Source organism: Puntigrus tetrazona, chromosome 17, assembly GCF_018831695.1.
Source record: "Puntigrus tetrazona isolate hp1 chromosome 17, ASM1883169v1, whole genome shotgun sequence".
Taxonomy (NCBI): Eukaryota; Metazoa; Chordata; class Actinopteri; order Cypriniformes; family Cyprinidae; genus Puntigrus; species Puntigrus tetrazona.
Genome location: NC_056715.1, coordinates 2,604,940 through 2,620,536, shown reverse-complemented (window position 1 = coordinate 2,620,536; position 15,597 = coordinate 2,604,940). Strand labels below are relative to the sequence as shown.

At 38.9% G+C, this 15,597-nt stretch overlaps 2 protein-coding genes across 3 annotated transcripts in view; one reads left to right on the top strand and one right to left on the bottom strand.

Moving 5' to 3' along the window:
• Nucleotides 1-8,063, top strand: part of mipol1 (mirror-image polydactyly 1) — a 67,318-nt gene extending 59,255 nt beyond the window's left edge. For both annotated transcript variants that reach the window (XM_043263858.1, XM_043263857.1), the window contains exons 13-14: nt 1,250-1,432; nt 6,690-8,063. In XM_043263858.1, the coding sequence (XP_043119793.1) occupies nt 1,250-1,432; nt 6,690-6,756 (250 nt within the window). In that variant the 3' untranslated portion in view covers nt 6,757-8,063. The remainder of the gene's footprint in view (nt 1-1,249; nt 1,433-6,689) is intronic.
• Nucleotides 8,064-11,006: 2,943 nt separating this feature from the next.
• On the bottom strand, nt 11,007-13,776 carry foxa1 (forkhead box A1). Its single transcript, XM_043262308.1, has 2 exons — nt 13,667-13,776; nt 11,007-12,868 (listed from the first exon to the last, which is right to left on the bottom strand). Exons 1-2 carry the CDS (start codon nt 13,736-13,738, stop codon nt 11,657-11,659), a joined length of 1,284 nt encoding a protein of 427 aa, XP_043118243.1. The 5' UTR covers nt 13,739-13,776; the 3' UTR covers nt 11,007-11,656.
• Nucleotides 13,777-15,597: the final 1,821 nt, after the last annotated feature.

Here is a 15,597-nt window from a genome sequence, read left to right as displayed (position 1 = left end):
TTGTTTCTTGTACTGACATTCCGTTTGAATATTAGATGTGTCTGTTGATATAGAGTTATGGTTCCCCACCTCCAGGTAAACTGCAAGCATGCTCTCTCTGTGTCTGGGTCAAGTTTCATGTTTGTGTAAGAAATTTGACCATTGGCATTTCTCCTCCTGGTTTATGAAACATGAGCCTGATGCTACATCTTCAGTCAGCCGTTATATTGTTCTTGTGATTTTGATGATTGTCTTTCCTAAAGATCTACTGAAGTATGCGATGAATAACAAAAATGCTCTTTTCTAGGTTTTATATGCATCAAAATCGGTATTACTTGGAAATTAACATGCTTGCGAATCCAGTTCAGTTAATTTTAGTTAATATTTTTTTTAATTCGTAAGCAATTATATCATTTATGTTGCCTGCTGCATTCGTTAGAATGCTCTGAAAACACTAACCTAAACGTATAAATTACCTGGTCAAGTTAAAAATTAGTTAACATCGCTGAATCAACCTAAATATATTAATTTGAATAACAAAATATTAAATTTTATTAAGCTGTGCCCATAATCTGTGCCCAGTTTTTTACATTTAAGAAAGGGCATATTTACCATGTTTAAATTTATTAGTAAACTGCTTAATGAATTTAAATGATAATCTCTTGATGGTTTAAAGCATTAGCAAGTAAGGCATTTTATATTTTACTGAAGTAACCAACATGCCTCAAAAATGCAATTTATGCAAGATATAATATATATAATTCCCATATATAATATAGTGGTGTCAAACGGTTCTCAGAAGTTTTGGTTTACATAATATATGCATGTATACGGTGTATATTTATTAAGTGTATAAAAAAAAACATGTGTATATATATACATGTGTATATATTTCCTTTTATTTTTATATGAAATATGCTTATTTACAATATAAATTATATGAGTATAAATATAGATGTAAATATTTTCTAAATAGTAAACATACAAAGAACATCCATATATATACATATATATATATATATATATATATATATATATATATATATATATATATATATATATATATATATATATATATATATATATATATATATATATATATGTATGTGTGTGTGTGTATATATATATATAAAATTTGTGTATATAAATATTTTATTTTATATATAAATTTTTATTTTGGATCACTTGACAGTACTAAGTAATTGAATATGTCCAATTCATGACTGACTCGATCACTAATTACACTTCCGTATCATAACTGTGTTTCCAGTGTGCTACAGCATCAGGATGACGAGCTCAGTTCAGACAGTCCTGTCACCTCAAACCAAAGCCAGAGCCAGATTCAGCCCCTCCTGCACCGTCTGCAGCAGCTGACGTCAGAGTTTCAGAGCGCTCAGAGTCAGCTGTGTCTGACCCAGGAGAGAGAGAGAGAGGCCAATGAGAAAGTGCAGAGGTGAGTACAGGCACAGCACAACATACCAAAACCACGTTAAACTATCAGGCGACCGTTCAAAATTTTGGAGACACTGGGTTTTTTTAAAATGCGTTTCAAGATCTATTTATCCTTACTGATGTTTCTGCTTAATATTTTTGCTGAAACAGTGATGCACTACTGCTCAGATTTTTTATTTTTTTTTATGCACACAACTGTTTTCAGCATTGATGATAAAAAGAAATGATCGTCGAGCAGCAAATCAGTATCGCATGATCCTTCAAAACAAATTCTCGACACTGAAGAGAGTAATAATGCTGAAAATTCAACTTCAGTCACAGGAATAAATTACGTACTAAAATATTTTCAAATGCAAAACAGTTATTTAAAATTGCTTATTTTTAATAATATTATATAATAATATTTAACTTTTTTACATCAGACTTTTCCCAAAAACATAAAAAATTCTCAATAAATCCAAACTTTTTCGCCAGTCGTGTTAGTATTTATATATCAAATTTGGGCTCTCAGGATATTTTCCCCTTTTTAATGCCAGCTTTGTCCACATATGCCTATTTACTTATTTACCCTTCTTTAATTTCAAGTTCCAAACAGAAAAAAAAAGAAAAAGTTATACGGCATGTTGGTGCAGCTCTTTTTCATTCTGTGACAGCGAATGAGGACAGATGCTGCTAAGCTGAAAATATCGAAATAAACACCATGAAAGCAAAATTACAAAACTAGTCTTCACAGCTAAATCCTCACGACTCTTTATATGATGCTTTTTGGTGATCAACAGTGTCGACTTTTATTGCACCGAAGAGCCATGAACGTTCTTCACCTTTGCGTTCCTGTTTGGAGATAGTCCCGCACTTGTCGGATATTCATAAAGCCTGTTCTCTCAGTCTCTCTAACCTTGCCCTCCTGATCTGTTCTGTGCATTTATAAAAACTGGTCGTCTGGTAGATATTCCCGCTCTCTCCCTCGCGTCTCGCTCGCATGGGGGGGGGCTCCACGCGCAAAGCAAACACAGGCCGGCCTGCTGATCTATTTACATGATGAATTAACCAAAGGGGGTGGAGATGCTGAGCCGAGGGGGTGCTCAAAACACAGAGAGAACCCCCCGCTACCCCGTCACAATGACAGAACTTTAGTGCACTATTTACACACGCCGCTCTGAAGGGTTTCCATTTTCAGAGGTAAGATCACACAGCCTCTGCTGCATGAAACTCCATATCCCACAATGCACTTTGCTTTGACCGGTGCTGCTGTCCTCACCTAGACAGCAAGTGTGCATCAGAGCGGCTTGTTTGCGTACACCGGTCTGACCGAGCGGTTCAGTCGCGTGAGTCACTGCTGTCTTCAGCGTAGAGTTGTACTGCTACTGGAAGGGTCTCTGTAGCATCACCGGAAGCGAACGAGTTCCCTGCGTTCTGAGACTCAGCATGTTATTTACTGCTCGAGGCCCCGATTTTGTTCCAAAGCGCTTCTTAAAGGAATGGCTCACCCAAAACCGCGCGTCGTTTGTTCACCCGCTTTGATTTCTTTACTCTGTGGAAGTTAGTTTGAAGAGTGTCAGATTTTCTTTGCATGGGGGAAAAGAACAATGAGACATTTCTCAAAGTATCTTCTTTTGTGTTCCACAGAATGAAGAAAGTCAAAATGGCTTTCTTTAGATAGCTATAAAAAAACTTTGCTCAGAACAAATGCACAATAATTGTACCTTTTAGCTTTACAGCATCAGTACCACTGGCAACCTTAAAGTGATAACCTTGCACCTTATCAACCCGTAAAATGTTTGTACCTTTTAGTTAAAAAAAAAAGATAATACAATGAATTTATGTGTAGGTAAATGGCCTGTTGTATGAAAAATAATTTTAATTATTAAGATTATTTTAAAAAAATCCTCTTTTTGTGCTCCAGACGCAAAGTCTAATGTGGCGAGTAAATGAGGAACAATTTGAAACGACAAATGTTTTGTGCAGCAAGCCCCTCGTGTTAGTGACGCCCCAGTGGGGTCTAGGTGATGGCTATTTTGTCTCGCAGAGAAAGGGATTCCGCTCGAGTGTACGACTGGGATCGGAGCAGGGCCGGTCGCACCTGACCGCTAGCTGACATTCAGATGGATGCCCTGCACTCACCGGGCTCCGGGCGGCCTGTGGGAAGCCGCTCTGACGTGGGCCTCGTCGCATGGCGGTGAGAAGAATGTAGGGGTGATGCGATTGGCCTCCAGGCTCCCACAGCGGGGCGAACCGGGGAGGAGGAAGCCCAGCGCCGGCCCAGAATGTGGCACCTGAGTGCCGTTCCTAGGCCCATTGACGGAGGAGCTGAGCTGAATGTCTAATGACCTGCTGAATCAAATTTGGCCGTGAGAAGCACACAAAGGACCTTTTCTTTGGCCCCTGCGGCCCACAAATGGGCTGCGGCTGGTACGTCCCATCCGGGGCTTACTAACCACAGGGATGTTCACTAAAACAAAAGCCATTACAAAAAAACTTTTGTTCCTTAAATAAAATACTAGTTTTATTACATTTATCATAAATGCACTTATTTGATTTCAGCTAGTGTCTGAGGAAACATTTCTCATTTTAACCGAATGTAATAAAAAATTATATACATGCATTTATCTAAAATAACAATAATTTACATGCAGTTAAAATGAGAAATGCTCCCTCAGCAACTAGCTGAAATAAAATAAGGGCAACTAATGACAAAAAATGTAAAAAAAAAAAAGAAAAACAAATTCAGAATATTAAAAAAAATATTTTATGCTGCCGAGGCAACATTTCTCATTTGGCATGTACTAAAATAACTAAAGCTATAACTTAAATATCCATTCATATTAACTATACAGACATCAGACATATTTTTTAATATATAATAAAAATGACAAAAACACACAACAAAATGGCTAAAATGTATAAAATAAAATAATATAAAAATAAAAACTTATTCTGAGTTTTAATAAAAACTGTATATTATAAATATATATTTATTTTGATGTTTATATAATGCAAATGCTTAAAAAAAAAAATCTAAATATTAATAAAAATGATAACACTGGTACTAAAGTAAGACCTCAGTCTGACCGGCTCCCTCCTCAGCGGGCCGTTTTTGTCTCGTTTCGCATCTCGCTCATCGCTAAAAACATCCCTCTACAGCCTTCCGAGTTATCAGCACGATCACATAGCATTTCATGTAAGCGTTTCTGTCAGGCATCGCCGTTGCATAATTATAGATTACGAACAGGATCCTCTTTTGCATTGAAACATGGATATGTTGTTGTGCCATACATAAAACGTGCTGTTGTTTAGAATTTTTGCACGGCTGCTGTTTACTCTGTGTTATTTGAGCCGGAATTGTTGGTTTTGCGACTCTGTGAATTCTTAATCGGGATTTGCGCTTTTGCCGGCTCTTCCCTCGCGTGTATGTTTGGGTTTACGGCCACTCTCTGCAAACAGTGTTCACCAAATCCTCCCCAGCCCGCAGGCACACCTTGGAGATCCTGCCACGGAAAGGCAGACCTGTTAATTGTGCAAACATGACAGGGAGGCTAATGAATATATTTAAAACGCTAAAAATTTGCACACAAGGGGGAAAGGTGTTTCCGTGCATGTTTATGGAGAAGAGAGAGAGAGAGAGAGACGGCCTGGTGTTGTCTGTCTGCGTGTTTGTGTGTTTTGGGTGGAAGTGGATTGCGTGTGTGTGGGATATGAAGGCTGTTTGCTTGTATATGTATATATGCTCACGTGCGTGGCCTGTTCATTTAGCAACAGTGACCTTTTATAAATATTAGTCTGCTGTTTTGAACCATCCCCTCCCCCCTTTCTCTCCAAAGTGACGCGTGTCCACGGAGGGCCTCTGAGAAATGCATATGGTCCCGCGGCTGCTCTTCAATCTCTCTGTACGGCAAAACAGGTGGAGACTTCGGCGGGAGCAAGGCTCGGGTCAGACCACTCCCATATGCTCACTTGATAAGACTGAGAAACCTCAGTAGACAATACTAGCGCCGGCTATGCTAAGCACGTCTTATCAGGATTGCTATAAAGGCTCTGATAGAGCTGGGCTCGCTTTGTTGTTGTAAGACCGCTTGAACTCAATGTTATCGGCTCTTTTTATTTGAAAAAGCTTGGATTTAACAATCCTGAGCTCTCTGCTGCATTCGTGGCGCGCGTATTTATTTTCTATAATTAATTTAAGAAATACTTAACTTTCGAAGCAGATTTTTCTTAGGCGGTTGAATGAAGTATTTAAAAAAAAAAAAAAGAGAGAGATTTGAAGCTTGTGCTTGTGGCTAAAAATAAAAAGTACCCGAGGGACCCTTAGATCCTCACGTGCAAATTAAGTGTTGCGTTTTTATTTTTACCTTTATTTTTTAATCATTTACGCACAATGCTATGTAAATAAATGATTGTAAAATAACAACACACACGCTATTTGCGCGCGAGGATCATTCGTGCTGTACGTTTTCTTCATAAAGTCTAAAAATCTTCAATCGTTTAATACATTATCTAAAATAAACTACTGAAATGTATGCATGCAAGTGAGTTTCGTTGTGTGCTTTTTTGTAATTTTTCTTGTTTTTAATTTTCGCAATCATGAATTATGCAAATCTCACGTCAGTTTGAAACATCCACGCACAAAATGTATATCTAAATTATTATTCGATATATAAAAAAATAGCGTTCTCGTGTCTTTTTTTTTGTAGAAATGTTCATTTTGATTTTGGTTACATTCAATCAAGAGGCCTGATTTAATGCGCTTTGCCGTATTATCACGATTATTATTTATCGCATAGTACGACATCCTTTGAAGCAATGTCAAAGTTTCTCAAGAGTGTATTTTTTTTGGAGAGGGAGCAGCGTTTGTTTGGATGGAGGGAAGCAGGTCTGCTTTCGTTCCCCATTATTCATTTGCTCCCGAAGAATCCCTTCACCCATATAGATCTCCCTCCATTTCCACAGAGTCTGTGGGATCATCGCCCTCATAAGCACAGGTTTACTCACCCCGACCAATCACATGACACCACACACAGGCTTCTGTTTGCCGGAGTAAAGGCAGGCGGATATTTGGAGGATTTGGGCATTGACACCAGCATGGATGTCTCACCCACTTTAAGAAGTGTCTACATCCACTCTCCGCGTCTTTCCGTTCCTCCAAGAGCGCCCTTGTGTGAGGAGAAAACAGCTAAGAGCTGGCCCGCGTTTGTCTTGCTCTTCTTTCATTTACACAATCACTTATTTCCGCCTTCCCTCTCTCTCTGTGTTCCCGTTCTCAGGTTGGAGCGCTTGGTGGAGGTGTTACGGAAGAAAGTGGGCACTGGCAGTGTCCGGAAAGTCATCTGACCGAGCGGCCGTCGGGGCGACCCCGAGCAGACGGCCACATCTGGTGACCAGGCTGCAGCGTTTAACTCTGAGCAAACAGCCGAAGCCTGGCCTGGGCAAACACAGGCTGGAAGTGGCGTTCTTTCTCTCAGCCCTGTTCTCATTCCAGCCCAGGCTCAGAAACGCCATCGTAAATGTTTAACCACATTCTCTCCGCAGCCACCAATGAAACGGCCGCTTGCCAGCCCTTTACCTCCACACTCTACCCGCTGCTCCAAAGGTTTTCTTCCTTTCGTTCGTTCTTCTCCTCCCGGTCGATTTTTACTTGCAGTGTGAGGTTAAGTCTGGTTAAACAAGGGACGTTTGATTGGACGATTACTTTGTGAGGTACTGAGACTTTATTTTTCATAGAAAGCCAGCTATTTTTTTTTTGGACCGAGCTGGGATTTGGGAATGGACAAACTGGACTATTTACGTTTTTTTCCCAAATTAATAAAGGGAGTTATGACAACAGTATACAGTGTATCAGTTGACACAATCAGTTTTTATAATCACAAATGCTTGTTCGGCATTTACTCTTAAATGTTATTTAATAATCAGTTGTTTCTGTGATTATCAGTGATTTTAGATATATATTGACAATAGAAATTATAGGATAAATCCTTCAAATATAATAAAAAAAAAAAAATCTAATCTAAATATGCAGTCCACTAATAGAGAATATAGTTGTATTGTTAATTATCTATTTGTTTCGCATGATTTACATGATTTACTTATTCAATTATTTATTTATTTTTTTTTCAAAATTCGTTTTTTGATTTAAATTAATTTTAAAACTACATAACCGTGTTCTAAACACAACTGCTCAAATCTATAAATGTGCCTTTTTTTTATTCAAGTTATATACTACGCTCGGTGAGATATTGTTGAAATATTAATATTGGAAATTATTTATTTTAAAAATTTAAAACTTGCAAGCGAGATTTAAAATTACGTCTCAACATTTTTACAAAGAAAATCAGATATACAGTACACCGTGGGAAAAAAAAAAGTGGGCTGATGATTCTTTGAATGCTTATTAATGTGTTGCGAGTGTTTAATGGGAACCGCTTTGCATGCTGATAATTTACAAACATAAAATGGGCCAAAGAGATCTGTCGACCTTTACCAACGACTACATACCCCAAACAATTATATAAGCGTGCTTGATGTTGCCTTTCCCTGTCCGTCCTTCAGCAGAGCTCTTCCTCGGCCTGATCGATTATGTACTCAGAAATATGTTAGATGCACCGGTGAATAAAGAAAGGGCTGTTTAGGCCCAGACGTGCCGCTGAGTGTCCCTCCCCTCAAATAAACGCCCGACACCAGGACAAGCTTGTCGATTTTCCTCCTATAGGTTACCGTGGAGATGGCACAACCTGGGTGTCCCAGCACATCCCTATGGAAAACGCTCGCCCTTTGATGGTGCAACTTTTCTTTTTTTAGTCTTTCTCGGGCCGAAAAGTTTTGTTTCGTGACGCGCGTTCTTAAATGATTTGTTTGAGATGCGCGTGTTGTGAGCGATTTGTTTGAGATGTGGATGTTGGGAGTGGGTGCGGAGGCCGGAGGCTGTGTTTATCGGGGCATGCGGAGCGAAATGCCCCATTACCACCCCCAAATGCAGCGTGCGTGATCATCGACTTACAAAAAAACTTTTATACGCTTTAATTAAAACCGTGTTTCGGCTGCACATATTGAATGACCCTCAGAGAAAAGCACCACTGATCCGGTTGCTATAACGACACCAAATATTTCAAGCTCTCTCTTTTTCTCTGTCTGCCTCTGTGCTTCTCATAGTAGCTGTTTATTTATACAAATATAGTGCACATTTTCTATGGGACGCTTTTTTTTGTTTTGTTTTGTTTTTCCCAGGTTCTGTTCAAGCTGATAAATCTGTGGCGGTCGGAATGGTGAAATCGGACGTTGTTGAAATAGATAACCTTAAATTCTAAATTAAATTTTATTTTATTATAGATGTAAAACATATAAGATTAATTTAGAGCAGAGTTTCATTATAGCCTAATTAAGCTCATTAAATGTAATTAAAGTCTGGGTTTTTGCATAGAAGTACCATTTTTGTGAACAGTTCTTAAAAAAAAAAAAAAAAAAAAAAAAAAAAAAAAAACAATTTAATTAGTGAGAAAAAAAATATTTTACGAACCTAAAGCCTCTCAGAAAGGTTCCACGGATGTTAAAAAATCTTTTTTCTTTTTTTTTAAGCGTTGCACATTTAAGATTTTTTTTATTGAATTAATTGTTTCCCTTATTCGTTTTAAATATCGCGTGCGTTATTCTTGTGGTCGTCTGTTTATAAAACTCTAAAATGCACAGTGTGATGAAACTCCCAACGAAAGCGACCGGCTTTCCATCCAAAAGCCCTTTTGCTGTAGAATAATGAAGACACAAGACGCGGAAGGGGAGCGCGAGACCACCAACCTGACATGGTCGATGCATATTAGAGGGGCACAAAGCTCTAATAAACTTCTCCCGTATCATTTTTAATGGAAAAGCAGCTGCTTCTAAAGCTGATGTCGGATAGAGATCTCTCCCTCTTCTCTCTCGCCCTTTGAAAGGCCCTTTCTTTCGTGTGTGTGATTCTGAAGGGGTATTGCTTTGCTCTTTTCGTTGGCCAAGCACAATTGTGTTATTGGAGATAATTAATTCAATCCCCATCAGAAGGTATTAGGAGCGCCTTGGCCCTGTAGTGCTTTTCCAAACTCAGAATGAAAAGAGGGAGAAGAAAGGTCTACGGGTAGACCCGCTGATGGGCGCTTTGAACTAAAGGGCCGTGCGTATTGTTGTCGAAATTTTGCTCCATAAGGCCGAAGAAAGCGCCGGAGCTTTTGATGGGAGAACGAGAAACGCCACATAAGTTTGATCGCGTATGTTAAGCCCGGTCGCGCAACGCGACGCGTAAATGTCGAAGAGCGTATAAAAGCGTCCCGTGCGATCGCAAGCAATTAAATTAAACGCAAACGACCGCGTATCCAAATCAGCGTTTAAACGATACGCTTGATAAACGAGCATTTTTTTTTCTTCCCAAAATGCGTTTAACGCTCCTCTGTGAACCGTTGGCTTGCTTTCTGCGTTTTCGGAAGCGCGCGCTAATAACGCTTTGGTTATCGTCGCGATTTCTTTCTGTAAACGATTTAAATGAAGCGAGCGTTTGATCAGGCGAAAACCATATATGCCTAATCAAATCAGAGCCGAGGGCGGCGTGATTTATGAACTCCGAAATGGAGTTATTTTTAAAGGATGCGCGTGTACTGAAACGACGAGAATTAACGCGAAGGCCTGTGATATTTTTCATTTGCATTTCTCTTAAACGAGCCCATAATAATCGATTTGTCGCGCGATGATATCTGTTCGATATTTAGACTTTTTTTTTAGGTAAATATGTAAAATGCAAAACGATCTGGTTTGCGATGCGCGTGGTTTGCGCGAGAGAGAATGTTATTAGATTATTAAAAGGCTTCTTATTTTAATTCTTTCCTCGCCAAAAAATATTTTATTAAAAATGCAAGTTATTGTTGTTATTATTATTATTATTGAGTTCCACTTTAGGTCATTGCATATATTATTAACTTTTTAAATAAATATTTATGTCGCGAATTCTAATTCAATATCGGATTAATCGACCGCACCGGACCCTGCTTTTTTTTGGGAGGTGAAAAAAAAAGTTTTCTTTTATTTTGAAATCGAATTAAAAAGAAAACGCGCGAATAGCAGCTTTTAACCTTATTTTACGGGCAGCGCATATCGAGATTTCTCATGCCTGAAGTCAATTATCCATTTTATTTACGCATCGGGGGGGAATTACAAGATAATTAAATGAATTTCACGGCTACTCAGCCAAAATGCGTGTATACAAAATACCATGATCAAAGTCAAATCTGTTCAGGTTCACGTGCCCATCATGTAGGTTACGCTCCACAAAAAGATGATTTGGCCTCTCTATGATATTGTTTAAAATCCCATTTAAAACGAGATCGGATCTTTTATGAAGCGAGTCTTTGAGGCTGCGCTTGTGTTAGACTTGGATTTTCTCTTGGTCTTTTACCAAACGGCGAGTCAAAAACCAGGCGGGCTCAGCCAAAAAAAAAAAAAAAAAGCAGAGCGTATTTCGAAGAATTTCATTCGATTCGAACGGCTTCTATTTATTTCGAATCGTTGCGTTGGTTTTAAACAGCGCGGGCGCCGAATAATGCAAACGCAAAAAAAAATAATAAACATAATTATTTTTAGAATAGAATAATTATCATAAATGTAAAAAAAAATCGGATGTTCTTATTTAATTAATATTTCGGTTTTTTTATTATTATTAATACCAAATGCGTGCATTTAATTCCCCTTCGCAATTTCACCTCTTTGTATAAAAATGTCACAAACGTTTCGCTTTGATTAAGAAATACATATTTTATTCACAATGCATTTCCACCTTGGATTAATTTATTTCAATACAAGATCGGGAAGTGTTTTTTTGTCAAAACGAGGTAAGCAAACCCCCAAAAATAATGAGTAAAATGACAACATTCAAATACATCTGCAACAGACAGGGGCATCGCTTTTATACCAGCAACAAGACCGAAGTTGACCTTCATTCGTGCACGTTGTAACACAAAGGGGAACTACAGGTTTGGGGATCACAACAAGTATTTTACAAGCTCAAGATGATTTAAATACACTAGCAATGATTTATAACTGGGATATACAATCATTGGGAACACTTTACAATATTTTATTATACACATACACATTTTGTTATATTTTAAAGTAACAGTTCTTTTGCACCAAGTGCATGCAAAAAATAAAATACGTTTTTTTTTTGCTTTTTTCTTTTTGTTTTGTTTTTTGTTTGTTTTTTTTTCCCGCCGCCAGCTGACTAAGACGTATTAAGAACAGGCCTGGAATACACACCTTGGTAGTAAGAGGCCTCTAAAGCCGAAGGGTCCATGCTGGCTCTCCCGGCCATGGGCAGGCTGGAAGACATCCCTGAGCCGTAGGAGGAATATTGCAACGCTTGTTCGTACGCTTTCAATTCCAGTTTATGCTGTTGCTCTGAAGAGGACATTAAATTATTGATGGAAAACGGGTGGTTGAAGGAGTAATGGGGGTCTCCTTTGAGGTGCAGCTGGGGTTCGTGGGCCATTGAGTGCAGAGAGGACAGGGACGTGGACGCGGGGTGCACCTGCCCGGTGCTCTTCAGTTCAGAGCCGGCGGTGCTTGCGCTCCTGTGGTCCAAACTGGGAGGACTGGACGACTGGTTCGAGGAGGTTATGGAGCTCGAGTCCATGTGGCCGGGTTTGCTGCCGGCGCTGTCGCTGGCCGGCGAGCCCGAGCCGCTCGACTGCTCCCGCTTCCCGTCCGACCTCTTTCCGTCCGTCAGCTTTTTATCGCACTTAAAGCGCTTCTGCCTGCGCAGGTAGCAGCCGTTCTCGAACATATTCCCAGAGTCGGGGTGCAGAGTCCAGTAGGAGCCCTTCCCGGGCTTGTCGGGCGACCGGGACACCTTGACGAAGCAGTCGTTGAAAGACAACGAGTGCCTGATGGAGTTCTGCCACCTCTGCTGGTTCTGGCGGTAGTACGGGAACAGGTCCATTATCCACTGGTAAATCTCGCTTAAGGTAAGCATTTTGCTGGGGGCCTGCTGGATGGCCATCGTGATGAGGGAGATGTAGGAGTAGGGCGGCTTGGCGTGCGGGTAACTTCTCCTGAACGTCTTGTTGTCCCTGGCCCGGTTCAGGTTGGGCTGCGCGTAGGTCATGGAGCTCATGGTGGGGCTCATGCTGGAGTACGGGTTCAGGGCGTTCATGGAGCCGTGCTGAGCCGTCATGGCGTTCAGGTTAGACGGGCTGAGCGCGGTGCCCATGGTCGACACGCCGCCGCTCATCCCGTTCATGGCGCCGGTGGCACCCGGGGGCATCCCGGCCATGGCGCCCGGGCTCAGTCCCGCGCCCAGCGCCGGGTTCGCGTAGGACATGTTGAAAGAACTGGAAGTCATATTCCCACTGGTGGACATGCCCATGTAACTGTTCATGTTATTCATGGAGCTCAGCCCGGCGTTCATGCTGCTGTTCGTCATGGGAGAATAGACCTGAAATAAATAAATCGCGGCTTTTAGTGCGCTAATATATTTGCATCGAGCACTTTTATTAGTCGTTTAGCATCTTTTCTCTGATGCAATAATGTAATTTCCTCTATTTGGGAAAAAAAAAATCATTCGTTAATTAAGAAAATAGTTACAGCATAAAGCGAGTATCACACAAGCAGCAATTTCAGATCACTACAAATACATAAAAAGTGAGAACGTTTTCATTTTTAATAAATCTAAACGTGTTAGTGTTTTTATTCGGCGGTGTTTCTTTTATTTAAATAAACGAATATTAAATGCTGATGCACGTGCAGAATTTTATTTTACAGCCTAGTGCAAATATACACCGTTTTATAGAATTCAACTTAATAAAGCGGTTTTCCGCAAATTAAACGAACAGCATGCTTTCTTGTGAATGCACAACGTATACGTGATAACGAATTGAACAAACGTAGTTCAGTCAGTTATTGATTTTTTTTTAAAATGGCTTAAATATTATTTCGATAGACAATTATATTTGCTAAACTCTTCCAATATCGCGCTATTGTGACCCACTTGCAGTGGCATCACTACTGCCACCAAGCGGGTCGATCAATGGCAGATATTTTCTCAGCTTCGGATCGCCGTTCAGTGCAATATACTTTCACGTTTAATTTTGCAGTCTTTAAAAAAAAAAAAAAAAAAAAAAAAAAAAAAAAAAAGGCTCGCGCCTCTGTGCAAATAGGTTGATGCAGCGTTCACGCGCACGCGGCACCAAACTTTCTGGCCGTTCCAGCGGCTCGGAGCGGAAGCGTCTCTTACCTCTTGCGCATCGTTATAGTAGCTGCTCCAGTCTGGAGTTTCGTGTCCTTCCATTTTCACTGCGCCCAACATTATGGAGGAAATCCACGGCTCGTGCACATGCAGTTCGCAGACTCACGGCGCGCGTGTGTGTGTGTGAGTGTGTGTGTGTGTGTGCGTGTGCGCGCGCGTCCTGGCACCGCGCAGTCACTGGTGGGATGTTGTGCGCGGCTTTGGGTAAAGTGAGGAAATGTTGGGACTGAACTGGAGATCTTCCCCTGTCTGTTACGTAGAACACGGTACAGCCCACTTTCTATGTCTCATTTGCCTGGACCTCTCTTCTTCCAGGAACACGTCTGCTCTGCTGTTTTTAAACAGGAATGCCCCGTGTGTTTTGTTTCACAATACTTACTCAAAAAATACTAAAAAAAAAGTACCAAATAAATAAATAAATCAAATGCGGTCATTTAGTGTTGTGTGTCAAATATATTTTTATTGTATTTATTTATTTATTTATTTATTTATATATTTCCCCCAGAGATAACTAGTTAAATCAAGGAGTTATTTAACGTTTAAATATATTTTAGAAACGCGTTTAATTTTGGATTCAGGTGAAGTTTGAGGACATTTGGAATAATTTTACAATGTGCGTGTAATATAGTAGTATTTTATAACTGTTCGACTTGCATAACACAATTCTAACGTTATATCGTTCGTTTATATGCCTTTACAGATGTTGTATAATGCTAACGTGTTCATGCAAAAAATATTTGACTTTTGAAGCATCGCTTTATATAACAATATTTAATAATAATATAAAATATTTGTTTTGCGTTATGATAAATATCAATAGTTATTGTTAAATATTTCCCACAGTAATATGCATATGCTCGCGTAGGCTATAAATAAATAATGTGAATTTCAACATTTTGAGCTAGGGCTGATTACAAACGACATTTAATACTTGAAATTGGTTAATTAACAGATCGTGTAATTTATGTATTCTTTGTTAAAAGTGTTACTAAATCTAAACGAGCTTCAAGGTAATAGTAAATGAAATATTGTAATAACTTTATCTATCTAAATCTGTTTATTTTGAGATTGAGTCCTGCGTTTAGGAGGGACCTGGAAACCCCAGCATCTCCCTCCTTTTATTGCTCAGATAAACAAGGGGTCAGATTTCCCACTGTACACCTGCTAATGAGCGAATGACAGCACTGATCATCCACTTACAGCGGATTATCTCCAGTGATCTCTCACACCATTAGAGCACGGATCGATTCCTCACAGGACGGAATGAAATGGCCCTTGAAGCAAAGAACATTAGACCATGTCAAAGCCCCCATGAGAGACACAGAGAGGGAGGGAGGGAGGAGGGGTAGAGAGTATCATCACTTTCTTGTCAATAGATTTAATGCACGATTTATAAAATAAATAAAATGATATGCATGTATTTGCTTAGCTCAAATTTATCATTTCTTCAGCTTAACGTTACAGTTTTGCAAATACAGTTTGCTTAAAATAAAATAGAAAATACTTTTTAGAACGTGAAACTTTTTTACTCTAATCTTTTTGTAAGTAAATTTAATATTTATTTATTTGTTTGTTTTTATGTGTGAATGAAAGCTTAATGCTCCAAAACACTTTACGTATATATATATATATATATAATATATATATATATTATTATATATATATATATATATATATATATATATATATATATATATATATATATATATATATATATATATATATATATATATATATATATATATATATATATATATATTTATTTATTTATTTTTTTTTTTTTTTTTGCAAATCTGAACAATTAATTAGATTAAGTCCGCAGAATAATAAAATAAAATCAACATAAAATAACAATTATTAACATCAACATAATTTTCTGCTTGAATATGTCCATGTTCAGATTTTCTTTGGCAGCTCTG